General features: G+C 50.3%; 12 protein-coding genes across 12 annotated transcripts; 7 read left to right on the top strand and 5 right to left on the bottom strand.

Moving 5' to 3' along the window:
- Positions 1 to 529: 529 nt before the first annotated feature.
- Positions 530 to 1,118, top strand: J4E82_008914 (uncharacterized protein; the record flags this gene model as incomplete). The annotated part of the gene is made up of 2 exons (XM_051735144.1): positions 530 to 584; positions 688 to 1,118. The coding sequence occupies 2 exons, from the start codon at positions 530 to 532 to the stop codon at positions 1,116 to 1,118; spliced, it is 486 nt and encodes a 161-aa protein (XP_051585071.1).
- Positions 1,119 to 1,879: 761 nt separating this feature from the next.
- Positions 1,880 to 3,919, bottom strand: J4E82_008913 (uncharacterized protein; the record flags this gene model as incomplete). The annotated part of the gene is made up of 1 exon (XM_051735143.1): positions 1,880 to 3,919. One exon carries the CDS (start codon positions 3,917 to 3,919, stop codon positions 1,880 to 1,882), a length of 2,040 nt encoding a protein of 679 aa, XP_051585070.1.
- A 631-nt stretch (positions 3,920 to 4,550) lies between these two features.
- J4E82_008912 (uncharacterized protein) lies at positions 4,551 to 6,417 on the top strand (the record flags this gene model as incomplete). Its single annotated transcript, XM_051735142.1, has 2 exons — positions 4,551 to 6,092; positions 6,142 to 6,417. The coding sequence occupies 2 exons, from the start codon at positions 4,551 to 4,553 to the stop codon at positions 6,415 to 6,417; spliced, it is 1,818 nt and encodes a 605-aa protein (XP_051585069.1).
- Positions 6,418 to 7,013: 596 nt separating this feature from the next.
- J4E82_008911 (uncharacterized protein) lies at positions 7,014 to 7,887 on the bottom strand (the record flags this gene model as incomplete). Its single annotated transcript, XM_051735141.1, has 2 exons — positions 7,014 to 7,553; positions 7,603 to 7,887. The coding sequence occupies 2 exons, from the start codon at positions 7,885 to 7,887 to the stop codon at positions 7,014 to 7,016; spliced, it is 825 nt and encodes a 274-aa protein (XP_051585068.1).
- A 1,978-nt stretch (positions 7,888 to 9,865) lies between these two features.
- On the top strand, positions 9,866 to 10,340 carry J4E82_008910 (uncharacterized protein; the record flags this gene model as incomplete). Its single annotated transcript, XM_051735140.1, has 2 exons — positions 9,866 to 10,043; positions 10,105 to 10,340. The coding sequence occupies 2 exons, from the start codon at positions 9,866 to 9,868 to the stop codon at positions 10,338 to 10,340; spliced, it is 414 nt and encodes a 137-aa protein (XP_051585067.1).
- Positions 10,341 to 11,397: 1,057 nt separating this feature from the next.
- On the top strand, positions 11,398 to 11,882 carry J4E82_008909 (uncharacterized protein; the record flags this gene model as incomplete). The annotated part of the gene is made up of 2 exons (XM_051735139.1): positions 11,398 to 11,653; positions 11,707 to 11,882. The coding sequence occupies 2 exons, from the start codon at positions 11,398 to 11,400 to the stop codon at positions 11,880 to 11,882; spliced, it is 432 nt and encodes a 143-aa protein (XP_051585066.1).
- Positions 11,883 to 12,240: 358 nt separating this feature from the next.
- Positions 12,241 to 13,160, bottom strand: J4E82_008908 (uncharacterized protein; the record flags this gene model as incomplete). Its single annotated transcript, XM_051735138.1, has 4 exons — positions 12,241 to 12,362; positions 12,414 to 12,626; positions 12,689 to 12,955; positions 13,007 to 13,160. The coding sequence occupies 4 exons, from the start codon at positions 13,158 to 13,160 to the stop codon at positions 12,241 to 12,243; spliced, it is 756 nt and encodes a 251-aa protein (XP_051585065.1).
- Positions 13,161 to 14,095: 935 nt separating this feature from the next.
- J4E82_008907 (uncharacterized protein) lies at positions 14,096 to 14,629 on the top strand (the record flags this gene model as incomplete). The annotated part of the gene is made up of 2 exons (XM_051735137.1): positions 14,096 to 14,402; positions 14,457 to 14,629. 2 exons carry the CDS (start codon positions 14,096 to 14,098, stop codon positions 14,627 to 14,629), a joined length of 480 nt encoding a protein of 159 aa, XP_051585064.1.
- Positions 14,630 to 18,233: 3,604 nt separating this feature from the next.
- Positions 18,234 to 19,587, top strand: J4E82_008906 (uncharacterized protein; the record flags this gene model as incomplete). The annotated part of the gene is made up of 2 exons (XM_051735136.1): positions 18,234 to 18,475; positions 18,531 to 19,587. The coding sequence occupies 2 exons, from the start codon at positions 18,234 to 18,236 to the stop codon at positions 19,585 to 19,587; spliced, it is 1,299 nt and encodes a 432-aa protein (XP_051585063.1).
- A 598-nt stretch (positions 19,588 to 20,185) lies between these two features.
- J4E82_008905 (uncharacterized protein) lies at positions 20,186 to 21,145 on the bottom strand (the record flags this gene model as incomplete). The annotated part of the gene is made up of 1 exon (XM_051735135.1): positions 20,186 to 21,145. One exon carries the CDS (start codon positions 21,143 to 21,145, stop codon positions 20,186 to 20,188), a length of 960 nt encoding a protein of 319 aa, XP_051585062.1.
- A 1,208-nt stretch (positions 21,146 to 22,353) lies between these two features.
- J4E82_008904 (uncharacterized protein) lies at positions 22,354 to 23,349 on the bottom strand (the record flags this gene model as incomplete). The annotated part of the gene is made up of 1 exon (XM_051735134.1): positions 22,354 to 23,349. The coding sequence occupies one exon, from the start codon at positions 23,347 to 23,349 to the stop codon at positions 22,354 to 22,356; it is 996 nt and encodes a 331-aa protein (XP_051585061.1).
- Positions 23,350 to 23,961: 612 nt separating this feature from the next.
- Positions 23,962 to 25,642, top strand: J4E82_008903 (uncharacterized protein; the record flags this gene model as incomplete). The annotated part of the gene is made up of 4 exons (XM_051735133.1): positions 23,962 to 24,015; positions 24,085 to 24,687; positions 24,741 to 24,875; positions 24,929 to 25,642. The coding sequence occupies 4 exons, from the start codon at positions 23,962 to 23,964 to the stop codon at positions 25,640 to 25,642; spliced, it is 1,506 nt and encodes a 501-aa protein (XP_051585060.1).
- Positions 25,643 to 27,433: the final 1,791 nt, after the last annotated feature.

The following is a 27,433-nucleotide window of genomic DNA, read 5'->3' as shown; positions in this document are numbered from 1 at the left end:
GCGCCGATAGGTGAAGCCAGTGCCTTGTCTGGCTGCCGTTGATTGCAGTTTTGTGCAGCTCTGTGCAGACACCCCGGACAAAGCTCCTCTTGCAGGCGGGCCTTGGCGACAGGCGTGACGCTCCGCGAGCCCTTAGTTTCCACGTAAAAAGTCCCTGACCCGAACCACCTACTAAAACATCCATCCACCATGCCGAACTTCTTTGCTGCTCGCAGGCTCCTTCAACATCCTCAGCCCCGTCATCCGCGGGACTGAGCCTTGCTCAGCCCTTTTGCCTACCACACCTTCACCCTTCACACTTGACACTACTACTTCCCCCGTGAAGCCACACACACACACACACACACTCCCACAGACCCTCCTGAGCCACACTTTCGCTGTTTGCTCGGCTCCATTCCACTTCACCGCCTGGCTCGCCTCTGCTCTTCCGACCCAGCCTATTGTTGAGGCCTGCTGCCGTCGCGTCGAGCGAGTCGCATACAAGCGGTGCCACGCATATCTCCGCGCCTTCCCTTGTCGATATTCCGACATGGCCGCTACCCAGCAGCTGTCGATGCAGTCGCGCACTGGTCGCGTGAACCAACGTAAGTCTGCTCACGAGACCCCCACAACTCACATCGAAAAATTGAATCCCTTCCGCGAATCCCCCCAGACTCACCGCTTTAACTTTCGGCTGATTGGCGGCAGGCTATGGGTCCCAAGGCGAGCGGCTAGTCGCCGGTGTTGTCCCGCTTTCCGCCGACAAGTACTACGTCCTCCTCATCCAGTCCACCAAGCGAAACGGCTGGGTGCTCCCAAAAGGCGGCTGGGAGACGGACGAGGCAACGGCCCAAGACGCCGCCAAACGCGAAGCCTGGGAAGAGGCTGGCATAATATGCAAGATCAACTACGACCTTGGCCTCATCCCTGAGAAGCGAAGACCCGACCAACTCACCTCCCAGGCCCCAAAGGCCTCGTACCACTTCTTCGAGGCGACCGTTGAGAAGCAAGAGGCCCAATGGCCGGAGCAGCACAAGCGGAATCGAAATTGGTTCAGCTATACCCAGGCGCGACAGGCCTTGGCGGAACGGCCCGAGTTGCTCGACGCGCTGGACCGGTGTACCATGCATCGATCATAGATGGTATACGGGCGCCTGTAGGTGCGCAAAGTCGCACACAGCCACCACGAGGAATCCTGGACGCATGTTCCAGGCCTCTAGCAGACGTTCGTGTCTTTTCTTCTTCTTCTAATACTGCATCTATACGGCATCTCAAAAGCGTCGGGGGAAATCATAGACATTTGGCATTGTACTGTCTACTCTACATTTGGCGTTGTGGTCGCTTTTCGAAAGGTAGAACGATGCATTCCCGCTCTTGGGCTACAAGAGCGCCGGACCAGTTTGGTTCGCAAACAATGCAATTTGGCTTTGCCAAGCTACAATCTCCGCTCTATTGGTGCGGTCTTCTTTCCCAGTTCCTGCTCCTGAAGCAATGTATGATGTTTTCCGTCAACGCTGCCCAGTGCCGATCAACAGTTGGTCACATAACGAGGCCGAGTCTGCCGCTTGCTATCTACGCAGCCATTAGACCTATGCGACTGCATGCAGATCGGAGATGATCGAGTGGTGCAACATCTGGAAAGTATGCCTCAAGGACTGCAACGCCTGAACAGACAGAAAGTACCGCCATGAGCACGCTCGCACTACGGACATTGTGTGAAGATGCTTGCATTAGTTTATGAGAAACTCGCTCATCCAATTATGCATACTTTAGTCCTTTCGACATTAGAGGCGACATCATTACAGCAGCACTAAAAACCCCCTTAATCTAACATCAATCATCTGCGAGTTCAGCATCACGCATCATTCATATCTCATCATATTCCCCTATCCCCTTGCCATCAAAATGCCGTCCTCCCCGTCTTAACACTCTTCAACACCCCCTCATCAGCCAACCTCTCAATCATGTTGTAAAGCACAAAATCACACCCCCGCTTCACCACAAGATTGATCGTCACAGGGACCATTTCCTCATGGAACGTAACATTACTCTGATACGCCACCTGCCCAATCGGCACCGTAAAATCCGCACACCCAAAAATCGGACAGATACCCGCCCCTGTTATCTTCGCCGTTGGCGGTGTAACAGCTAAATACGACGCATCCGGCGAGTCATTGAGTTCCTTTTCGCGAAACGAAGGGAGACCGCCTGTGCCAATGTCGTAGAGCATAACCGACTCGGAGCAGGATTCTGGAGTCGAGTATTGCAATTCGCGCTCGTACCATTCTACAGCTATGTTCTTGGTGACGAGGGCGGCGTCGTAAGTTGTCTGGTTTGTACGGCTTTCGTTGAAGTTTGCCCATCCCGGTCTCCGTGCGGGATCGATGGGAGGGAAGCGGCCGTCGAAGAGGGCGGCCCAGGCTGTTAGTAGGGGTTTTCCGACGACGGTCCATGCGGACCATGTGTTTATCACGTTGGTGGCGGCGTTCATGGTTGTAAAGTTGCTGGCGATGGGGTCGGAGAAGTTTTGTACGGTGGCGGTGAAGTTGAACTCTTTGACTGTCATGTTGAAGATTCGGGACATGTTTGCTATGAAGTCTTGGAGAATGGGTTCTGCGGCGGAGTTGTTGAGAGGCAGGTAGTCGGTGGGGTATAAGATTGTTTTGGGAAATGCGTCGGTGTCTGGGACGGAGAGGGGGGATAGTCCAGTTATCGACGCGTCTTGGTAGAGGGAGGGTGTGTACCAGGATTTTGCAAACTTGATCCATTTGTAAGGGTCGCGGGAGAAGACGCCGGCGGTGTCGGTTGCGGCTCCTAGGGGAATGACTCGTTCGAGGGATATCATGCCCTGGCTGGGTCGTTGGCCGTATACGCCAGCTACCGCGGCCGGCCGTCTCATGGAAGAACCCGTATCGCTTCCAATGGCGTAGTCTAGCCAGTCATACGCGGCGATGGAGCAGCCACCACCAGATGAAGAAGCTGAGCACGTGAGCCATCCATCTCCTCTCGGGTTGAACGGGTAGTGCTCATCTTGCCATTCCCAAGGGTTAGCACCAGAAGCAAACTGAGCGAGCTTCTGTTTGCCGACTACGACACCTCCGAGATCGAGAATCTGCTGTACTGAAGGTGCTGTGCCGTTCGAGATGGGTGTGATATAAGCCCATGCTTGACTGCCACCAGAGGTTTGTAGACCCTTGAGGTCATACAAGTCCTTGATCGCGACACGCTCGCCTGCGAGGGGTCTGTCATCATCCCAGTAGTAAATGCGTGAAGGGACAGGAATCATAGGGTCCCAAAATTTGGGCAGGAATACGCCGAGCGGGTTGTAGTTGTTTTCTCCATCATTCGCATCGTAGGCGCCAAAGAGGAACGTCCTGTAAGTATCTGGATAAAGTCGGTACACAGTCGCAAAGCTTACGGAGCCGTCTTCCACAGATGCGAGGTATGGGCCAGCGGGAATTTCAACGGGCGATTGAAGTACGACCTTGTTCGCTGAGGCATCTGCAGTCACCGAAGAGTCTACGAAAAGCATGCTCGTGTTGAGGGTTGCTAGATATTCCATGGCAGAAGCATCCAAGGTCGACTTGACGCTTGATGAGAGATATAGCCCGTCCAGGAAGTCATGGCTGAAGACGTCGTCACCCTCGAGGTACGACGATACGATGCTCGTCAGGACGTCCTTTGTGATAGTGGTCTCGTTGGTTTTGATGACAGTGATCGGAATTGACGTAGATGTGCCGGCAGTTGCGCAACCAGCACTCGCCTTCGGGTACTTGGTATTTGCCAAGTATGAGACATTCCCTAGCTCGAAGATTGTATCACTGTAGGGGTTTTCGAGAATGAAGTTGTAGGGATTTCTCTTAACAACGGGAGCGGCCAAGGCGGAGATAGACGCAAGAGATGCGGTCAGCAATCCGGAGAAGATGATTCGGCCCGCCATGGTGAGCGTATGTGAACGGCACACCTGCAAACTTCCAGATCGCCATTAGGACTCTTTTATACACTTGGGCAGTATTAAGGTTCCTGCTGGTATGATACCCAAGATAACCGGACATATAGAGATGCCTCTTTCGCTCATGGTAAGCAGTACCACGCTGTTGCCGAAGCTGCTAGTGACTTGGCAACATGCATCTCCACAATCGATGCCTAACCGGATGCAAATCGCCGACTCGTTGCTTATCGCATATCGGATGGTGTTCACAGTCATCGGTATGGCATTTGTTATCAATCTCTCCGATATGTGGAGGGACGTTGACTTGCGTGTCGGTTGAGATGCGCCGAGTGCGCTTCCAGGTAGTTCCGAAAATGATGCGGATACCCCACGTGTAGTCACTATGAAGTTGAACATATGCTCCTATGCGTTTCTACTTCAATCATATGAAGATACAATCCGCAGCGAGATGCCATTGTCGTAAATGTGGTTATGTTGGTTCTTAGTTGAGCTTGTGTGATGTTCCACGAGACGTGAACGTGACTGCTCCACAATGACTTCATTCCGGAGAGCTATTTCTTTGATCCGTCAAGAATATTATCGTGCGTGACAACAAACAGCGCATTCTAACTTCAATATTATGAGCATGAATCAGGACCCTATATCCGTCTTCACAAGTCGCGAACCTGCTTTGAATGGCCCTGTTGCGGACCCGCTGACGGTCCTTCCGCCGGAGATCGTGCTCCGCATCCTCGATTTCACACCCGTCTCAGCCTTAGCATCGCTTACCGTTGTATCACGCGCCTGGCACCATTTCATCGACGAAACACATCAAGAAGCTATCTACTCTTCTCCAACTAAGACGTCGCAATCGCATACGACCTCTCAACCACCCCGCACCGCACGCGACTTCTCGTTTGTTGAAGATTACACCAGCTTCTCCAAGTTCTTCGAGAACCTCACATCATGGAAAGATCTATGCAAGCGACAAACGCTTCTTGCGCGCAACTGGGCCTCGTCGCAACCTGTCACGCAAGAGTCCATCCTGCAGGTCACCAATAATGCGGTATGGCGGTTCAAAGCCGACTTCAAACGTCGCCTGTTCATCTCGACATCGCATGCTGGCGGACTGAATGTAACTGATATGGACACTGGGGACATCTTATGGCAATTACCTTCGATTCTGGACTCGAATTCTGAGGATGCCGTCAGACCATATGCGCATCTGGAGTATCAAGATGGAATGGCCGTATTCGACCGTGAAGGAGACGCGGTAGAAGTCTGGCAAACAGATCAAGAAGGTGCAGCAAGAGGAGAGTTTCGACGCATAGCTGTTCTAGATCATGATTGTCAAACAAGAGGATTCCAGCTTTCTTATTGGACGTTGGTTGTGGTCTCAGTAGAGGGCCAGGGCTTCGTGTACGATATGAAGCAAAGCCCGCCAAGGCTGACTACGCACTTGAAGATTGAAGAAGACGCGGTAGGGCACCTCGATCAGAATGAGGATGTGGTTGTGTATTCCATGGGAGCACGTGGTTACCACGTGTACGACAAGAAGACTGGAGAGGCTCTGGGTACACTACAGCCATCGCAGTGTACAGAAACATACCACGTCGAACCCTTGCCACCTCTCGATAGACCTGGATCCAACGGGGCTTTGGCCGCGCTGAGTACCGGTCGCCCATCGAGACCAATCTTCCCTGCATCAAATCCCCGCAAAACCCGCTTGAAGCCTGTTCAACTCAATAAAGGCCCTCTTCCCATCCAGAACGGAAGAGATACCAGCGAGGACGAATGGGGTGCTGGCATGCTAGATCGCGACAGCAACCTTTTCGTGGGCTTCTCCCGGCTTGGCTGTATCTTCGTGTGCTCCGACTTCCGCAAGGCACTTGAAGACGGGGCCAAAAACCTGGCACGTTATAGTCAGATCCTACAGTGTGACTCTGACGGGTCAAGCTTCGACCTCGGTGGTTGGCTATCTGTTCGCAACCATCGAATCATGTTTGAGATTATGAACAGAGCCTACGTCGTTGCGCTCGACAGCAGGAATCGCATCAGTGTCGAAGAGCAAGCCGCTGGGCGGGCATCCTCATACTGTTACCTCAATAGTTCTGCGCCGCAACTCGCGTGTCCAATTAGCTTCATGGCACTTTGCGACGATTGTATCATGTCGACTTATGCGGTAATGAACAGGCCCCCGAACAGAATATATAAGAGCTAACAGCAGGCAGACACTGGGTGAAAGGCGTGATGGAACGACCGCGAGGAACATTCGTCTCTTCCCAACAAAGACGATTCGCATCATCAGCCTTGCGCCCAACCTCGAGGGAGAAGATAGGGTAATGGGGGGCGTGGAGGACCCAACATCTGCAGGGAGAGTGGATCCCACGGACTCATCTCAGGATCCAATGTTGCGGTTGATCTCAATGATTCAAACAGCTGATGAAGAGGAACTCCCTGGTTGGTACAATGACGTGTACGATGACGATGAGTGGGTTGACGAATAGGCACCCCTCCTGATCCCCTGCGCTATAACGCTTCTGCAGTGGAGCAAAGCGAACACTAGAACGCTCTTGCTTCTGGAAACGTATTCAAAGGTCATACTGTCATCAATCAATATCGGTAAAAAAGAAATCTAATGTCTTCATGAACGCTTTTCTGGAGTATCTGGGAATTGGTGCTATACAGCACCGCTTCGATACATTCACCTTTTGGTTTAGCTAACGATACATCAACGTAGCTATTTGCGAGCACTCTCGTTGATGGCGGAATACAATTGAAGCTTCGGTTGCGACAGGGATCTGGTCACAACATCACCTAGAGCTCTGCGAAAGTGCTGTAAAGCTTTATTGGAAGATGTTGATCATAGTAGAACACACACTCGCTATGTTGGCACATGTTTGTGTCGAGAATGTCGTTTCTACCGCACTGCCATATCTGGCATGCGTAGCACTAGGCTTGCGACTATTGCGCGATCGCATATGCACAAAACACTGACAGTCCCTGCGCATAGGTCGTTTTGATAGCGTCAGGTATGGATGTATTCTTTACCAGTGTCAACTATTCGTATCTACTTCCTACTGATCGACGACAACAACCCCTCTTATTGAGTTACCTTACCGCCAGTCGTGTTGTGGATCCTTACACCCAGATCGTCCAGACAAAATGCAAAGTCCAGGTTGTTGTTCTCCATTACAGTAATCTCGAAAGCGGTGAGGTTTCTGATGGTATACCCGTACCTTTCGAAATCAACGTGGGCAACGGCGTGGTGATCAACGCCATGGAAGACCAGATCTAAATATGTCGTCTCGGTCTTGCCGTCTTGGATTTGCCAGAACTTATATCTGATAACCACGGGGTCCGAGGATCGTTTCTGACGTGGCTTGATGGAGAGGGATAAGAGATCAAACATGGGCGACGAGGTTTTGTCGTTGAGGTGCACTGCTCCGATCTTGATTTGAGGACGTTGGCCTTCGGGGTATGAAAAGCTGACTAAGGTGTTTGTGTGTGATGTTGCACAATCTCTATCCTTGTCATCAAGAAGGCTGCTGTCAGATACATTGACAACCGTCAGTCCCTCGAAGAGAAGACCGTCGTAAAGTTCAATAGCCGCTTGTCCGTCAGTCGTTGGAATGTCATCAAACTGGGTAGCACATCAGCGTGTTCTCATTGCATCCAAACATTCTACGAACATTCAACACGGTAGACCGGTCGTCCTTCGTCGAGAGTGGAGTCTGCCAGTTGAGGCGTTGGGCAGCAAGATGATCTGTGTTGAGCAGCAAATACGAGCTTGGACTGGTGTTATAACCGTAGGCAAACCATACGCGAGTCGAGATAAGCAACACTGCAGATAGTGTTTTGTACATAGTGATATCGCCGTGCGAGAAGATAGCTTCTGATGATTTTGGACGGTATTGTGGTTTGTTCAAAGTTGCGACAACGTCGGTAGAACGGGGCGATGGCAGTCCACGGATCATCTGTACCTAATCTGTATTGATGCAGCGCAGCCTAAAAGCCGGCCGAAATGACGACTCCTTCACTCATGCAGCCCTATAAAAGTCGACGCAACATACACAACTATTGAACAATGTTTGCCGAATCGTGTCGCCAATCGCTCTTCAGTGAGAGTTGGAGACGGCTTACGTCTCTTCTTGTGAGTATTCCTGATGTTCATGCCTCAGACATCGAGTATGCGACCTGAGGTAGTCGCCACGTAACTCATGTCATGTCAAGTCTCTAATCGGTAAAGTTGCGGGGTGCCGATTGGCTGTGATGCATGTGGAATAGCGCAGTGAATCCTGCAAAAATGGCCGAGGAATCTCGATGGATTGAGTTTACTATATTGGACAGTGATAGAACGACTGAACAAAAGTGAATACTATAATATATGTTATCTTGGGAGTCTTCAAGCAGTCGTGATGTTTTTGGTGGGGAAGAGGACGCAATCCTACTTCTATATGATTCTTTCCACATCATCCATCTTTTGTATGCACTTTCGGCCACCGACATATGTGGGTTCTTCTGACGGGTAAGGTGGCGAATCAGAAGCGGGGTTACTCTCATAAGGCCTCCTGCTGGTTGGCATAGCCTATCTCAGCCCCAGCTGCCTTGTTGCCTTCTTTATGATTCGCGAATCATCTCTGTTCTTTTCAGCCATACAAATCTATTCTACCAATAGTATGCGTCTGAACACCCATTCTTCTACCAATGGCATGCGTTTGAACACACATGAGTTATACGTTCCAAACATCATGTCGTTGGTCATCGCAATTCTTCTACTAAGCGTGGCTTCCATCGAAGCCTCGCCAATCCTACCTGTTCACAATGAACAATTAGGATACGATCGTGTACCTACGGACTCGAATCAACAGCAACTTGGATGGTCGCGACAAGATATCTTCACACTGGTCAGCGTCTGCGTAGCCATAGTTGGCATCTTTATTGGTGCCTTAGGCGCATCGCCCACATTACGCGTGTGGCTATGCAAGCCTTCCAGATGTAAGGCAATCCCGTCTTGCGCACCATTTCGAGATTTGAGCAATATTGACCCCCAAACCTAGATTGCGCGATCGCAGTACGGCGCAGGAAGTCAAGAAGAGAAGACAATGTTAGACGGCAATTGCAAGAAGAATACGACGAGTACCTTAGCTTTCGCGAATTTCGCGCGATGAGGAGCAGCTGGCGATAGCAGCTGAATATCATGCCTGTAGACCAAGGCGCATATTGATGTTACCGGCTTGAACTCACATAAGGGTATTCGTGTTTGGCAGAAATCTGGGTGAAGCGCTATCTCCGTAGTAAGAAAGGTAAATGGAATAGTTGTCGAAAACTCTGTAGATAGAACAATTTACCTCTCTATATCTGAGAGCATCTGTAGCGCTTCTTTCCGAAGTGATTTCGTGTCTCAGAGGTGACATATAAGAACCAAAATGCTGAGGTAGAGATGTGGATTGGACCCAGTGGACGAAGAAGACAAGAACACCTAGCACTCGCACGCTCGATGAGTGTCCGTTCCAGGATAATATCGACGCCTATGATGGTCCCTACTGTACGAGGAGCGGTAAGAGTTCGATGGAAAGGGAGACTATGATCTGGATAGCCCGGATTGACTAGGCTATGGCATTTCGCAAGATAGCACTGAGTATCCTTCATGCGAAGCCCAGCCTGATGCTATACGAACATGGTAGAGCACGCTAGATGGTCCCGATCCTTGCATCATTTCCGACCTGGTCGTTGGTGGTAGATATCAACCTGCACCCACGCTAAAATGAGGTTCTGCTGATGCTCAGTATTCAAAGGCGTCCATGCTTGCTGCGCATTCAACGAACGACACCTTCAACTCGTATCTACCCAGTCGTCTTCTGACTGCATAGAACACTCCCGTCGTCTTGTAATTTAGGAAGGTGGACACTGCTAAAGTACTTGCATCTACCTAGGTAGACATTGCTTTCCGACATGCTTCTCCAGCTTCTGCTTGTTGCCTTGACATACCGCATTGGTGATGCATACGCTCACCTAAACCAAGTTGTTTCGCCGCGGGGGTACCTAGGTAGTCCTAAACGAAACTGCGGGGAAGAGACGTGCTTGGCCCGCCGCTGGCATCATCGCTCCCACGCCCGTCGCGATGCCGCAGGTGAGTTCCCGTACACTAACGTTGAGGCTTATCAAATACAAATTACTTACTAAAGACTCAGCAATATACCTCATCAGGCACTATAGACGTTCGCCAGCTCCTCTTTCCTCGACCAACGACGTGAACGAAGATCAGATCACATACCTAACCACTACGCGTTCAAATCTGCTCCACAGAACAACGGCGCGTGTTGCTGCACACTCGTACACTCCCAACGGCTTCATAATGCTGAAGGGCTCAACTGACAATTTGCTTATGGCTGGGTGTAGCGCCCGGCACTACTGGCATAATGCGTGACAAGTCAGGGAACGAGTCTAAGTGCCATGGGACGAAAGGGTGTATGATTAGGACACGCGTTTTGAGGGTCTTGTTTCTCAAGAGCGCTATCGTAGCACACCCTATCTTGAAGCATGCTCCTGGTCATGCGCTTCCATGGCGGTCTCTTATGTGTTCTGGTGTGCATTTAGCGACGTAGGGAGCTCGATGCCTAAGGCCAAATCAATGCTAACTGTGACGCGACTCGATTCCACCTGTTTTGATATATAATCGGTGCACAAGATCGTGGCAGTCGAAAGCGAACCAAGCCAGAGCCGGTACACAGTACAGTTCGATTTTCCTTCAATATAATGCCAAATTTGCCTGGCAACCCAAAAGACGCATGCTTTGCTAGGGTGCGTATTTCTTAGGCCCTTAAATGCACATGTTTTGCCAGGGTACGTGTTTTGTCGGGCCTTAGACTTGCATGAGCGTATTGTCAACGCCCTTGGCCCTAGTCAAAGAAGGGTAAGGTACAGGCTGTGGGTGTGAATCGTTCTTTGCCCTAGTCAAAGAAGAGTAAGGTACACGCCGAATGAGCAAAGGGGGACGGACGTACATGTCTTGGCTTGCCGCGTTAGTTGCGCGCACTCGCACCAGTCATGAGCATGCACACCAGTCGTGAGCATTCGCACTAGCCATGAGCAGTTAAAACCGGTCGCTGGCATGCGGTGGGTAGTAATAGCGGCCGCTCCAACCTGAATCTCCTTTTCGCTTCCACGCTCTTGGGTGCCGTCTCCTCCACGCGTTTCGGAAAGCATTACACCCCACAGCCTCCCTCAAAAGGTCGGTTCAGGTGTTTATGGATATAAGACGGCACGTCGTCCTATCTGCAGTGCTTTCAACAACTATTACGTTCATTGTTCTTCCCACTGAGACCGCGCTTTACACAGATATTTACTAAACACGAAGCATTATCGAAGACACCTTGAAACCATACCTACTCAGTGTGCTTCGTTACATGCATTTCCGTCGTCTTGAGCCCTAGCAACATAGAAACTAGCAAAGTGCCCACATCAAGATAACGGGTTTCGGCAACATGCTGCTCCGGCTTCTTCTCGTCACTTTTACATACAGCTTTAGTACTATACACGCTCACCCGATCCAAATTATTCTGCAACGAGAGCAGGTCAAACGGTCGACCATCCAATCACAAAGCCTGTCTGTCGAAGCGATCGTGGGAGTAATCGCAGTGGTCGTGGCCATTTTCGGAATAGCGCTTCCCTTCATCTGGCCCCACTTAAGATCGAGGCTAGATTCCCGCCGCCATTCTCGCTCCCGGTACCGCTCCACAAGTACGTCTTGCCCTATGATCGCACAAAATCTCCCAGGAAACTGACAAGCCCAGCAAACTCGAACGTCCTACTCGCTGATCACCCATGGCAGCACGCGATGCCACGTTCCTCGGTCGAATCTCATGCAGCCGCCGGCCTAGGCGAGACTGGAATCAGCCGACCACAACGCGCGCGATCCGATAACTGCGAACAACAGCGTGGGCTGATACGGCGCACTCTTACGTTTTGAGGGCATGGATATAATGTATACATACTCGGGCAGTTTGGGCCAGTGTCGAACGCAGCTGCTGGTGCAAGCGACAGGTGGACACCATCTGTAAGGAGGATTGGCTTGTATCTCAAGCTACGCGTCAGGCAGTCGCGAGTCACGACTCATTCGTGCTATCTTCGTGGACGATTTTCAGTCTTGATTACATTCCTTTGGCTCTGGCACATAGAGGTTTTCTATCTCATTTCATCTAGTATCTACCGAAGCATCGCACCAGTGCAAGCGAGTAATCTAAAGTCTTCTCACGTTCGAACACGACGATCTCTTTCAGACGCAGCTCACGAGTGCGATGACCTGGATGAGTCTTCGAGACTCGACCTCACGAAGCCTTCTCTCGTCTCTCAGCGAGAGTGTAGAATATGCTTCCATCGTAGATACCACGGATATCTTCCTTCATCATTCGGCCGTCCTCAGGCCACAGCATAATGTAGGTGGCAATCCCTGTAATCATTAGCAAGAACATTCATAGATAATGAAACTGGCTCGACTTACATTCAAAGAAGGCACCACCCCAACCAATTGGGTCAGCAATGCATCGTTGTCCTTTGAGCACATTGCTCACGTCCCAGATCGTGAGGTAGTCCCTACCTTCCGCGTATTTGGCGAAAATGTCTTCAAACCTCTGCGGCACAAAGCGCCCTTCGTGGTCATACGTCCCGGTGTCACTGCCATGCTTATCCCTGTGTACGTTTTTGAGGAAGATACCTTTTGAGATAGCGTACAAAGTCAGTGTATGTCTCACGTCGTTTGGAATTGGATACTCTTACGAAAGAATGGATCGGGCAGCCATCCAGAGCATGTCGGGTACGAAAAGTTGGAGTGGATAACGAATACCGCCACGATGGACAGGATGATACCGTAACCAAGCCGATAGAAGCCAACGAATGTATCCTGCGGCCAAAGGATGCCGTCGTGGTCGCGGTCAAAGAAGTCGCAATGTTGCTGTAGGACGGTTTGATGAGAGTGCTTCTCCTTCCAGCCTGGTGTGCCATCAGGAGATTCTGCTGATGGGGCGACATTTGCACGCGCGGTGCCTGCTCATGTCAGCAATGCAGCTGTGAGATATCTCATGAGCGAACACATACCTGTATGCTGGAGTTTTGAGCTTTCCGAGTTCACGAAAGGTTTTCTCTGCTCGGTGATGGGTACATTGGGGATTGAGACCACCACTCCATCGTCTCCATTTGTGAGACGCTCGGAATGCCTCATGATTTCTGACATGTTTCTATTGTCGGGCATGTTGTCGGTAACTGTAAGATCGTGTAGCTCAGAAGCGCAAACAAGAGGGCAAATGGGAGGAATCACAAATATAATCGTGTTGTTCCGCGCTTGGACATTTGCATGTGAAAGTTACTTAGGTACCGTCATGTTCCGCTATCATGACGTCACGCTAGTGGAAACAGCCTTATCCCAGTAATGGAAGTTTCAAAGTACGCTTAAGTATGTTATCATGCAATCGTCATCCCAAAAACAATATCTGAAGCAGGCCTCTGTGCTCGGAGCAGATTTCGCTGGTCAATGACCAAGCGCGTCGCTAGCCAGAGATCAGCGCAATCAACATCTGCAGCAACGGCTCGCGCCGCCGTTGTCCCTGCCAGCGAACCGGCGAACCAGCAACACCAAAAAGAGTGTCCGTCCTTCTATGCTGATAGTCCACCAACACAACAAGTTATTATATCGTTCTGGGCCCAAAGTTGATGTTCGATATCTGTGATATGCTACATGAACGCGCGCGCGCGTCGCGTTCTGCCTGCGTGTCCCTTCAAGTTGAGCTTCAACATCAATTTCAGCAGCTATGCTACCTGCTCCTACAACCAGCAGATCTGTGACTCCCTTGGAACCTCTTTCACCGAAGCACACATGCGCAGATATGGCTCTTCCCTCTACTCAGGACGTATGTCCTGCTGGCCACGGTTAGAAACACGCGGGGATTGTGCACCTTTTATCTGCCGGTTTTGTCGCGTTGCCACGAGCTTCTCCGGTTTTCAATCCGCCGCCCGTCAGGGAGCCGCCCGCCAGGAACTCTGCTTACGTTGGCAGGCGGCATCTTCGTCACCCCCACCCAGGAACAGGAGACACCTGAAGCGCTCACCATCACTCGTCTTTAAGTTCCTTGTGCATATTATAAATAATCCTGGGCCGAATCCAACCCCGACTGTCTTCAATATCCAAGAATGCGAGCTGTCCTCAAGATGTCCTGGTCTCTGATCCTGATGCTATTGAGCGATCACTTTATTCCTACGACCCACGCAGCCTTCATACCCATGCCACACCCCGTCAGGCGAGACATTGCTGCGGGTCAATCTGTCCAATCACACAAGCTGTCGACAGAGGCGTTACTGACGCTTATCGGCGTATGCGTGGCTGTCTTGGGCATAGCGCTCGCTCTTGTACAAACCTGGTCTAGCCTCAAAATGGGATGGGGAATGGGCAGATCTCGACGCTTCTATCTATACCAGCGCTCTCGTTCTCTCCATACGGGTATGTCTCTAGACATTGATTCAGAACCAATTTTCGGATGTTAACAGCTTATAGCTGGCTCTGCGATCACCCTTGTTGGCGCTTACGAGGATCCCGCTGTCCCTGTCCACCCGGCTGAGTCTTGGACCCACAGCTCGAACGGCGATGAGATACCACGACCGCAACGCGTCCAGTCGTGCTACACTGAGCAACAACGTGCACTGATGCGGCGCACACACATGTCTTGAGTAGGCTAAAAGAAGGGAACGATGTATAGGCCGTTAGGAGGAACTGTCAGAGACCTGCCAGTGGTACTAAGTCTTATCGCAGTATCGTTGGGAGCTTTTCGACGACGAGGCGAACGATCTATCGCACTCACAGTGTGACAGCATCGGATCTGTAGGCTGTTAGCTTAGCTGGGCCCCTCTCTTTCTTCCCCTACCCGTTTTCATCCTTTTGCCTCTTCAAAAATCCTTTCTCGCCGGTCCGCATATACAAAGATGGAGTTGCGTTTCGATGTCGCATTTCGAGCACGGAGGATGCTGATGGAGTATTAGCGCTATTTTGATGCTTTGATATTGGTATCAATTCCTTCGCAAGTCTGTCTTCTCTATACCCATATACACACTTAGATCAGCGCCAAATGATCGGCGTGATCTTTGTTGGAACACAGATTAGGTAGCATCTCGTCGTCCGGGAATATAACTGCCTTAATACACAGTTACCTGGAGACATTCACCACAGCGTTATATCTCTCCGTACCAAAGCCTGCCGTTTCCAGGGAGGCCGTCCTGCTTCTTCATCGAAAACCTGTTACTTGGTCGTAACGTTTCGAGCTTTAGAAAACTACTGCTTGTTCGAACCACTACTATGTCGGAAGAATTTAGTATTCAACTTGAATGGCTAGGACCCTTTGACTTGTATCTGTATAGCCGGGTTGAATGATTACCAATTATGGTGATCATTTCGCCAAGTCGCTATCTGCACGTGGTTTGTCATCTCAGCCTCGTACACTCCAGCCCCAACATCTTCAACGCAACAATCACACAAGGAAGTCGCGCGGTCTGGTCGAAGCTTCCTCTAACTTCCTCTTTGACATCACCTGTAGCCCTCGATACCTTACTTCCAACGGAATAAGATGCGTCTCCTTCGCAGGGAAGACGACGGCAGCTTCAGCCTCACCGAATTCATGGGTCTAGACACTCCACTCTACGCCATACTCTCGCACACTTGGGGCGCCGATAGCCAAGAAGTTACATACCAAGACATCCTGCAAAACACGGGTCATAACAAGAACGGTTACAAGAAGATACACTTTTGCGCGGATCAGGCTGAAGCAAACGACTTGGAGTATTTCTGGGTCGACACTTGCTGCAGGTAATTTGGAGCCATTGGTCGCAAACATGATGGCAACTAACCTTTGCATAGTACGTGTGATTGCTTTCATTGCAGAGAATACGCTTGACGTCGTTGCACGAAACTTTAAACTTGGCTAACGCATCAATCGATATCGCAGTCGATAAGTCAAGCAGTGCTGAGTTGACAGAGTCCATAAACTCCATGTACCAATGGTACAAGACAGCGGGGATTTGCTTTGTTCTTCTAGAAGATCTTGTTTCTGGACAACCACTGGACGCGTGTTTGACTTCCTGTCGTTGGTTTTCACGGGGGTGGACATTGCAAGAGTTGATCGCGCCGCATTATGTAGAATTTTTCAACCAGAGTCTGCAGTTTGTTGGGACTAAACGCGATCATGCCGAATTGATTTCGGCTACCACTAAGATTCCTCCTCGTATCTTACTGGAAGGCGTCGAGGAAAAGTCGATCTGCGTTGCCGCGAAGATGTCTTGGGCTGCTGGACGCCAGACAAAACGTAAAGAAGACGCGGCATACTGTCTGCTCGGACTGTTCAATGTTCATATGCCCTTGATCTACGGCGAGGGCGACCAAGCGTTTCAACGCTTGCAAGAGGAAATCGTTAAACGACACAACGACATAACTATTTTCGCTTGGAACCCTCTTGAAAAGGGACTCCACGACCGAGAATATCTTGGTCTCTTCGCTCCTTACCCCGCAAATTTTGCAGAGAGCTTCGCTATTCGCCCCTTCACCGATGTTTTCATCGAGTTCTCTGCCACGAACAAAGGTGTTCTGTTCACTAGCGAAATCCGCCTGCGTACCAAGTTTATAACGCAACCAATAATCGCCCATGTCGGTGTGTTTTACCTCTTTTGCCTTGGTAAAGATTCTCAATATGGTGGTAGTGAGAGACAAAGGCATACCGGCATTTACCTTCGCAAACTTGGGCCACGTTTATACTGTAGACTTGGTAACGTGGCGATGGCAAGTATTCCTTGGAAAACAATTCGGGGATTGAGCACACTCGACGTGACGGCAACACACATCCTGATTGATCCGACGGTTGCGATAACCAAAGTTCCCTTCCTTTACCGTATGAGTTCGGTACATGTCCCATGGCGCGGCCCCGTCCGAGTTGACAAAGCATACCCGACAACCCTATGGGATCATACAGACAGTCTTTACATGTCAGCGAGGTTCTATGGATGGAATTTACACCCCGTGGTACTAGCCCTATCTGTTCGCGTGTGCAACGTTCCGTTGGTACTGCTATGCGACTACAAAGTGGAACCACCAGTTTTGAAAGCATTTCAACCACTACAAAGACCGCGTGAAACTGCACTCATATTCCAAGAAAAGTATCGGGAGGATGGAGCGTCCTGGCAAGATCTGTTCCTCCAATCTCCCAGCTTGGAGACGCTGAACGATACAGTTTTTATCGATCAGGGAACCACGTCAATGCGGATTCGCTTCACCTTGGAGTCCAAGCATATACAAGTACTCTACAGGAAGATCACTGCCAAGAGTCTCACTTTCTCAATAGTACATGTTCCCACAGGCTTGGACAAACCATTGAGCCAAAGCAGACTTGAAACAGAACGTCTCGGTCTTGGAAGTTCTCCGACGCACATGGGATAGGTTACGTAGAGTTCGAATACTTGTTAGAATGAACTCGCTACAGGTCTTTCAAATGCTGACGGTTGTCGTTTCGTACTTCATACCTGCTGAGTAGACAAATAGGCTCGTAAGCCTTGGAAGGAATTGTCGCCTTTGCTGACTTCAGAATTGAGCATGTACCTTGGTAACGCCGAGCGAATGCCTAAATAAAGATCTAATCAATCCAACTTCGGACATACCCATAAGTCCGGAGGTCATGAGCATATCCATAGCTATGACTTTGTAACTAAGGCTCCGCCGGGCGTAGTTTTCGCGGAAGATATAGCTGAGTCAGACCAAAGCAAACCTTGTGACCGAGTTTATCTTATACAAGCGGAATAGATTCCGCTAGCTAAGGTAGGATATTAGACTTACTGCTTGCTATCGACACGCTGCTGACATAACCAACTTCGGTCCTAGAGCCGGGCTGTCCAGCGTTCGCTTAGGACCACGTACGGCCGCACACGTGGAGATACACAATCATGTTTTGCAACTAAGTACCTTTCAGGAAAGAGTGACATGGGTGATGTGCATATTCAAGGCTGATCATTCATCCAGGGTCTTGAACTAGGAGGGATGGACCTTCTTGGCGACACTACTTACCTGTCTCGGCCCGATCATACCTACAAAGATCTGCGGTTCGGCCTTTCTCTCCTGGTCTTTGCGCTCGAATCCACATGAATCTCGTTGATGCAGTTTGGTAGACGCCATTTGTATCAAGTCGCTCTTTACCATGTCGCCATCACGGTGTGACAGGAAATCGAATCTCCAGAACAAGAAAGAACAAGATATTAGTGCATAAATGGGGGTTTGATCCATTCCTTGGACAGCGAAAAGATGACGAAGCGTCAAACGACCTTGCTAAGACATCTTCATACAGGGATCTATGACAAGAGTGACGGTGTTAAGGCGCACCAACATGAGGGCTCTAGCACAAGCATCCGGAGAGTCTCCAATCTCGACCCCGGTTTAGCTCAGGGTGTTATCCATGGGCCTCAGGGCTATGGGCCTCGCCGAGCATGGACCTTAGCCAAGTCAATAGCTGACATAATTTTGAGAGCGCATCTCGAGACACTTAAGTACGCTGCTGGCTACTGTGTTGCTCGAAACAACTACTCTATTAACAAAGAATAGCACTCTCTATCAGCCTACTATATTTTCCAAGATGTTCCTCGGATCATCAACCTTCTTGGCTGCTAGCATAGCACTGCTATCTCAAGCTACATCGGCAACATCCTTCGGTATCCCCTCTCGCCAGCAACAGGGCCTCTACAACTCTAAAGTCGTCTTTGAGGCACCTAACCCTACGTGGCTTGAAGGAATAGCAGTGCGATACAATGGTCAAATCCTCACTACGACCATTAGCGGGCCAATGTTGCTACAAGTCGACCCAAGCCAGAAGCGCGACTCAATCGTAGTCGCACAAATCCCTGGCGCCACGGGCACTTTGGGGATCACCGAGCTCGAAAAAGATGTGTTCTACCTCAGCGCGGGCGATATGAGTAACGTAACTGCCACGAGCTTGGTTTTCCCCAGCAAGATTTGGCAAGTGGATATGCGTCCTTTCCGCGTGAATCAGCAAGGAAATATCGCTCGGCCAGCAAAGATATCTTTGGTTGCGGATCTGACTAACACTACGTTTGTCAACACCTTGTCTCGACTTGGACCGAAGGACAACTCGGCAATACTCATCTCCGACTCCGGCGCTGGTCACATCCTTAGGCTAGACGTTCGCACTGGCATTTCTTCAGTGGTCATCAGCGATCCAACTATGCTATCGACCATACCTGGAGCAGCAGGTGTCACTGGAATCCATATTCACGGCTCCGAGCTATTCTACGCCAACTTCGCTGCGACGACCTTCTTCAAGATGCCCATCTCGCTTACCACTGGCATGCCGACCGGGCCAGCAACGCTCATCACGAATGGCACTCTTATCGACGATTTCACACTCTCCAGAGATGGCAAGAAGGCGTATGCGTGCACGAATCCTCGTGGTCAGTTGATCGAAATCGATATACCTGGTCAGACATTTCGCCCCGTTGCTGAAGGCCTGAATGCAACATCCGCTGCACTAGGTCGTGGTCGGTTTGATCGGAACAGTGTGTACTTTGTCAGTGGTGGTGGATTGGACTTTCCTCTTACAAATCCAGGCGTTTCTGGCGGAAGAGTTGTGAAGGTTGATCTTTAGATAGAAACCATTGTTGTATTCGAACCGCGGAGATCACACAGTTGTCAATACTGGCCAAAGCGTGCAGGCCCTTCAGCAGCTATCGTGTTTCGGAGTGGCGATCTGAATAGTATCTTGTAGTGAACATTGTATCCATAGCGATATATTGGGTGTCATGATCATGTGTACTAACACCCCGGTCAAAATCGAGGTAGAGGCTCTGATGTGGGTGATAGTGTCGTGTTGAGGAAAATGCTCAAAGTTGACTGTGGGATATGAATGCTGTGCGGAGTAGAGAGACCCTAACCGCTTGGTTGTTTGTCCGCCTGTGGTCATCTCAACGTATGCCAGATATATGTTGGCCTTGAATAGTGAAATGATATGATCTCAATCACTTTGCTTAACCTCCATCCAGGTTTCGGAGTATCTCGTTCGTTGCCTTTTTACACCCATATCAGCGACGCCATATCACAACCCGTCAATGTGCAGCTCTGTTATATAATGCTTTCCACTCGTATTGAAACTACACTCCAAATGACAACATCCCTACAATCAACATTGTTCTACCCCTCCAAGTATTGACACCAGTTCCAGACTGCATTCCGTCAACGCCATGCTATCATAGCTGCACCGCAACGATCTTCCCACCTGCCTTCGCCTGGCCATCCGCTCCAAAGCCACCCATTGTCGTCAAGTAAAGAGTATTGCTGTCCTTCTTTGTTCTTCCAAATGCCGACGCTGTGGTGCCTGCCACAGAGTCACCTTCAGCAATAGTCGTAACGTTGCCATCAAGCGTAATGTGCTGAAGTTTGTCACCTTGTGGCGCCGCCAGTGGTTCAGAGACGTAAATACTGTCATCCTTTGCGATTGAGATATCATCCGGACCGGTGAGAGTAGAGTCGCGCACGGTCTCGAAAAAGCCGAAGGGTTTGCCGGTCGACGGGTGGACACGAACGCGGCCGGCGATAGCCTGGGCAGTGTTGGTGTAGTATACGTAGTCGTCATGAACCTTGATTCCGTTGGCACCGAGCTGCAGCCCGGGTGCGGAGAAGTTGGCCGCTAAGCTAGGGTCCTCCAGAACGACTCCCGTCTTTCCAGTTTTGATGTTGAATGCAGCGATGTTTCCATACCACGAGTCTGCCAAAAGCAGTGTTTCCTGGTTCAAAGTGGCCATACCATTGGGCATAGCCATATCAGGTAGTTCTGCCATCATGCTGACCTTCGTTGTCTTCTCCTTTTGGCTCAGATCAAGCTTCCATAGCGAGTATTTCTGTAAGGTTGGCCGGTATTCGGGTGCAGACCTCGAAACTATCACAGCAAATACATTCTTCTTGAATTCGGTGATGCCGAAAGCACCAGTCGCGTTTGGAAAGGTGGCGATGGTGGAGAATGTCGCTGGTGAGGTTTGTGGGTGAACAATGTGGACCTGAGCAACGCCGATGGTTGACACGAGGAGAGAGCCATTTTGCATGGCAGCGATATTTTCGAGCCACGTTCCATTAGAGAACTGGTGTACTGTCGACACATTCGCCGCAAGCGCCGAAGCCGTGAGGGTGGAGAGAGTGGAAAGATACTTCATTCTGGCGGTGAATTCGACGGTGGGTGGATGATTGAGGCCTTGATATAGTCAGACTGGGATAATTTTATGATGGGCGAGCCATCCTCTTACTTATACTTGTCTCGCCGGATGAGAAAAGGAAGCGTGCTTTTGTTTTCAGTCCGGTCGACCATGCATTGATTTTTGGGCCTTGGCGACGCTTGAACGTTTTCTTGCTACTTGCTTCATAATCTCACCAATATTTTGGATCAAACATGCTTGTTGATCTTGATACTTTGCCATAACTGTACTCTTCGTCCGCTTAGGAATCCGAGTTGTATGTTGAAGGAGGATGCCTTGGTACGCCTTGTCTCACGCATTCCTCCAAAACTCCAGCTGAGCTAACCTATAATGGAAACTTTTACTAGCGCTTCCTATAAGGATCTAGCACGTGGTGAGGTTGCTGAATAATGTCGCGGATTCAACTGAATGAGTACAGAGGGTATGGTGAATCGAGGCCCGCCCGCTGGGTGCCTGATCTGCCATATTGGAGGGTGTCTCGCGCTCTCGGCGTTCATCCAAACTCCGCGAAAAGACATCGCAATGATAACTGAAACGCGTTTCACTGAAGAGTGCGGTGCATGAGGGATAGAGTCAGGAGTCGGTTGTTGTGAAGTGTTGGGGACGCAGAGGCTAGAAGCGCGGACCGACAGCTTCGGCGGTGGCTTCGCTGGGGTCCACCGCTCATCTGCCGCCCGCGCTCCCCACTCGTCATTGCCGTGCAGAACTCAATCACTCACGACATGACTTTCTTTCACATGATCTCTAACGACCCAGACATATGACGAGAATTGTCGCGAGCGATTTCAGATGAAGTAATTCTTCAGGAGTACTCTGCCCGTCACATCGGGCAGTCCAAACCCCGCGCAGGCGCCGTGACCGAACATACCGGCGCAATTCCGTGACTTCAGCGCCATATTCTGCCAACCTTACGTGCACCAATGCGCAGGCAATAAACATGCGTAAGAAATAAAAACTTGCTGTGATACACACCTACTCTTAACCCGTGTCTCGACTCGAGAGTGACCTTTATGATACAGAGTTGGCGAAAGAAAGGGTATTCCTACATGAGTAGAGGCTGAAGTGCGATCCTTTCGAGCAACATAAGATATGCGATTTGCTAAAGGAGTGTAGTTTCTGAATTTAATAAGATGGGTCATCTAATGCAGATAGAATCAAGAACCAATTCTCTAAGCCATGAAAGGCTTCACCAGCTCCAAAGACTTCTCCCACAAAGCCCTCTCCTTCTCTTCATCATACGCATGAGGCGCATAACCAGGCTCATTCGACGCGGGATTGGCGTTGACTACACTAGAAATCTGGCAATCCTCGAGGTACTTCCCGCTTTGACCTTCCAAAGCCTTTGCAGTAGCTGCCCAGACTGTGGTTGCAGCACCTTGCTGCGGGCTTTTGAGCGCTTTGCCGATGTTAGGGTCCTTATCCCATGCCTCCATCGTATCCTTGTCGATGTGCGTCATGAGACCAGTGAAGATCAGACCAGGATGAACCGACCATGCGTTTACACCTTGGCTTGCGTATCGACGGTTGAGTTCGGTCGCACAGTAGATGTTGGATGTCTTGCTCTGGCCGTAGGCTGACCAAGGGTGGTATTCTCCCACGAGGTTGAGGTTATCCAGATGGATGCCGCCCATGCGATGGCCGGTGGATGCAAGTACAACAACCCTCGACTTCGAGTCTGACGTGCTCGACTTGACTAGAGTGGGAAGAAGAAGCTGGATTAAAAGGAAGTGAGCAAGATGGTTTGTGCCAAACTGGGTTTCAAAGCCGTCTTCGGTGCGTCCTTCTGGGCATGCCATTATACCAGCGTTTGCAATGAGGACGTTGAGACGATCATGCTGAGCCAGGAATGTGTCGGCACACTTGCGTACGCTGGCCAGAGAGTTGAGATCCAGCTCTAGGAGGTGGACACGCTCGCTTTCCACCAGGCTTCCGAGTGCCATCTTTGCTTTGTTGAAGTCGCGGGCTGTGAGAAAGAGGGTAGCATCGGTCTCATACAAAGATTTGGCAGTCTCGATACCCAGCCCAGAAGAGCAACCGGTGATGAGAACTGTCTTGTCCGACCATTTGCTCTTGAGTTCTTCGTCCTTGACGATCTGGTCGGCAGTAGGGCGTTGATCACCAGGGCCGTTAGGCGATTGATGAGCGGAGGCATATCGGGTAGTCATGTTGACGGTGATTATTGGAGGGTTGGTAGTGGTTTGAATGCTTTAGATCTGGAGGCAGAAGGTGTAGTGCTTGACGGGAATCATCTTGGAGGAGCTGCTGAACTTATATATCTCCTGGCCATCGCCACTCGGTGCGCTCGTTGTCCATTGACCGTGAGTCCTAACTCCTCTTCCTAGATACTACCCTAGATCGAACTAGACTACGGATATCGTAAGGAGCTTGGAAATACTACCTCTTGAGTCTCATACTGTGTGTAGTTTGTAAGAAGCCCTACCCTGCTAGTATCACCGCTCTTCCTCATGCATAAATGTTTGGTACCTAACCTAGTCTCATTGAGGAAACTTCTTTCGCCTTGGCGCGTTGAAGACACCGCGCTATGCTAGCTGAAGCATCTAGACGTGCGGAGTGGGAAGCAAATAGTCGGCCCTATTTCTCATAAGCAACGCATGTTAGAGCCTTGGCGAGAGAACATTCCTTATCTGGCTATTACTCTACCCACTCTTAGATCTCAACCGCTCTCACCATCTAATTTCTCTTCGTCTGGTGAAAACCTCCTAGCGTACCTTGCGTAGTCCAATCACAATATCGCTTTATGCTAGAACAGGCCGATAATGAGGGCTAAAAGAAAGGATGTATGCCAGAATTGCAGATCTCGGAAGCTTGCTGTAAGTTCCCGCCGCCAACAACTAATGGGTACCTTGCATGCTGGCATACTGACCCTCGAGATTTATAAGTGTGATGGGAAACAGCCAGAATGCCTCCAATGTATTCGCCGGCGGATCCCGTGTAGTGGTTACGAACAGGAAATTGTTTTCATCAATGCAATGACACATCCAACCAAACCCCAGACAGCTTTCAAGGCCGGATGTAAAGAAACACACGTTGACAACAGAGGGGTATTCGGTGCCTACATACTGAAAAGCAGTCACCCAGCTTTGTGTGCGTTATCAAACTTGTTTGACGAAACGACCACTCCTCCAGAAGCAAGTCCAAACGAGCTCGAAGATGATGTGGATTTTATTGTCCAACATTTTGCGCCCATATGTAGCCAGGCGCCCGCGGAGTTCAACTTGTATCACAACCAGATATGTGGTGCCTGGGTCGAGATGCTTCCGCTTGTCGTTGAGCCTGCAAAGAACAGCCCATTCCTCTATTCCGCAATCAGGACGATGGCAACAGCCTTGAGGAACCGTGCATCCGCAACCAGAGGAAACGAATCTCGCATACTTCTGATGTACGGTGACTCTCTTCGCCGGGTGGGCAAAGCGCTCGAAGAAGCCCAGGGTGTCTTCCGGCATGAACATTGTGTCGCAATATTATGCCTATCAGCAACGAACGTAAGTCTCCAACATACGCTGACCTGTGCATTTCACAGCATTGACTAGACTAGATTGTAATACCACAAGCAAGATCCGATTGGGCGACGCATGCAAAGGGTGTCGGAGCCATGATCGAGCGGCTCGGACCGAAACCGTTCAGCACTGGTATCCTGCACACGCTCTTCGTTGGCTTCCGGCCTCTCCTGGTAAGTCATCGCAATCTCATGTCGCAAGAACAGTCAGTTGATCAAGTTTCTAGCTGATCAGTTCAATCCACAACCGACGAAAGACATTTCTTTCTCAAGACGGCTGGGTTACCACACCCTTCGAAGCAGTACCCATATCGATCATGCAACTGCTCCTTAACAAAGCTACCCAACTTCCCGCTCTTCTGGAAAGATTCGACAGTCTGGGAGATCGCTCCATCCCATCCAATGTGATCGCGATGCAACGACTACGGGATGACTTTTTGTACATGATCAAAAGCCTCAAAGATTGGGAGCTCTCATCCAAAGCGCAGGCCAAATTCTCTCTGGTCTGGCCTAAGCCCGATTCTCCAGACGCAGAGTCCTCAGATAGGAAGCCGCTGTGGTTCGCCAATGTTCTGGTTGCTAGCAGCCTGACTCATTGTTGGGCTTTCGAGATCGTCGCAAGACAACATCTGGATGACATTGAAGAGTCGATGGCCGAGATCAAAGGTTGCAACGTCAAAGCGGTCCTTCGGCGTTCCGACTCTGCAAGCGATGAAGACGAAAATCCGGTCTCGATTCTGGCGGAGAAGATCTGTGATAGCATGCCCTACTTCCTGCAACCGGAATTGAAGCTATATGGACCCGCCTCTACCTTCTTCACGTTCTTGACAGCCATGAAGGTCTTCAAACACAAGAAGACTTACTGCGCGTCTCGGCTCTCCCGCTGCCAACAGGTAATCGATCGTTTAGCTAGCATTGGCATCCACTTTCCGTCACCATAGGGCATTGTATCCGTCGATAACCGCCTGGAGGCTGACTGAACCAAGGTGGACATTCGTTGAGAGTAATAATTGGGATGTCGGAGAAGAGATGACCCGGCAAAGGAACGAACGTCATGACGTCACGTCCAAATTGCTTACCCGATGGTACCTACCTCAACGCGGCTGCCCTCCTCTTAGAAGAGTCCGTCATCCATCATTTAAATTCTGTCTTCTGATTCATCGAGCTTTTGCGGGAGTTTCTGGCGCGCTATCATATGTCTCAAGATTGGTACCATCCACAACAGCAATAACGAATACTTTGCAAACCCACTCAACATGTCCACACAACTCAAGCTTCTCGCCAACTACGGGGTAACAGGCTTCCTATTATCCACTGGTCTATTCGCTCTGCTCGCACCCACCACATTCGCTGCCGGTTTTGGCATGCCCGTTCCAGCCGACTCATTCGCATCCGGTTTCGTTCAATGCGTGGGTGGTCGCAATCTCACCTTTGGTATCATCGCAGCAATCTTCTTGCAGCGAGGGGACGTGAGAGCTGTCTCACTGATGGCGACGATGTTGGCGGTGGATGGAGTCGTGGATGGGCTGGTCACGATGAAGCATGCCGGGATGGGGTTTGCGTTGCCGCATTTCGGGGCAGCGGCGATCATCCCGTTCGTAAGTTCGTGGATGGCTAGTTGAGGGTTTGAGATGTGACGGAACGAGAATGGAAGCGAAGCGGGTTTGACAGGGCGGCAAGATACAGCAAGAGTAACACGAGAAGGGTAACAGTCCACGTCGCACTCATGGTATACGTGTTTGTCGCGTCTTGGAACTTCAGTTATATTTGAACATGTCGGATCTGCTGTACTCGCGATGTAGGGACGGTGAAGGCTCCGTATCGTCTCCGAGACTTTTCGAGTGCTGTATGAAACGCTCAGAATCTTATACCTAGGTACTTCAAACATGTTCATCTTCTCTTCCCAGCGAAATGATCTCATCCGATGTCCCAAATCCATATCGTTTGCCTTTTTTCCCCAATTCGTCCTCATAGACCAGCTCTCCGTATCTGATCTTTGAGCTTTTCAGCTCATCTGACATATCATCGACCGCAGCTACGCCTTCTTCAAGCATGATTCGACTCAACTCCGTGTTCCCCACGGTCGCTAACATGATTTGAAGGAAGCCACCATCGGCTGCAGGCGCGCGATTACGCCACAAGGACCAAATCGAGATGATGACGAAGACGCTTGCTGCGGCTAGGCAGATACTGTATGGAAGGACGAGGTTGAGCGGATGACTAAGTGTGTATGTGTTGCTGTATCTTGTACTTGTTACGGGCACCATGTCCCACCAGGTGCCGAGTGATATAGCAGACATGGTGATATTGGCTAGAACCCCATTAAGCATGTTCTCGGCGAAATTGAACGCGTGTCTTGGGTCGAGTCCTTCGTGTTCGTTGTATCGAGACTTGTGGAAAACGGAACCTCTCAAGTAGGCTTCATTCCGGTTAGCCTTTGAGTTCGTACAAGCTAGTCACTACACTTACGATCGCCCCTATAACTGAGGTAGCCCGGCCAGCTCTCACGTACAAGATCGTTTGTAGAATTCCGTGACTCCTCTATCTGCTGACACTTGCCATCCAAAACCATAGGCTGCTGCAGAGGCAAAAGCTCTGGTGGCGATAATGTTACAAGGTAACAAGGAGTTGCTTCCTTTTGTTATGCAGGCCGCAGGAAGGAAGACCATCGGGATAGCCGCGATGGAAGGTCGCTGATCCAAGGCGGGGCCTGGGATCACGTGACGTGCCAT

Source organism: Alternaria postmessia (assembly GCF_024291825.1).
Source record: "Alternaria postmessia strain BMP 2775 chromosome Unknown scaffold_78, whole genome shotgun sequence".
Lineage (NCBI taxonomy): Eukaryota > Fungi > Ascomycota > Dothideomycetes > Pleosporales > Pleosporaceae > Alternaria > Alternaria postmessia.
The sequence above is the reverse complement of the archived record's forward strand: the minus strand, read 5'-3'. Positions and strand labels throughout refer to the sequence as shown.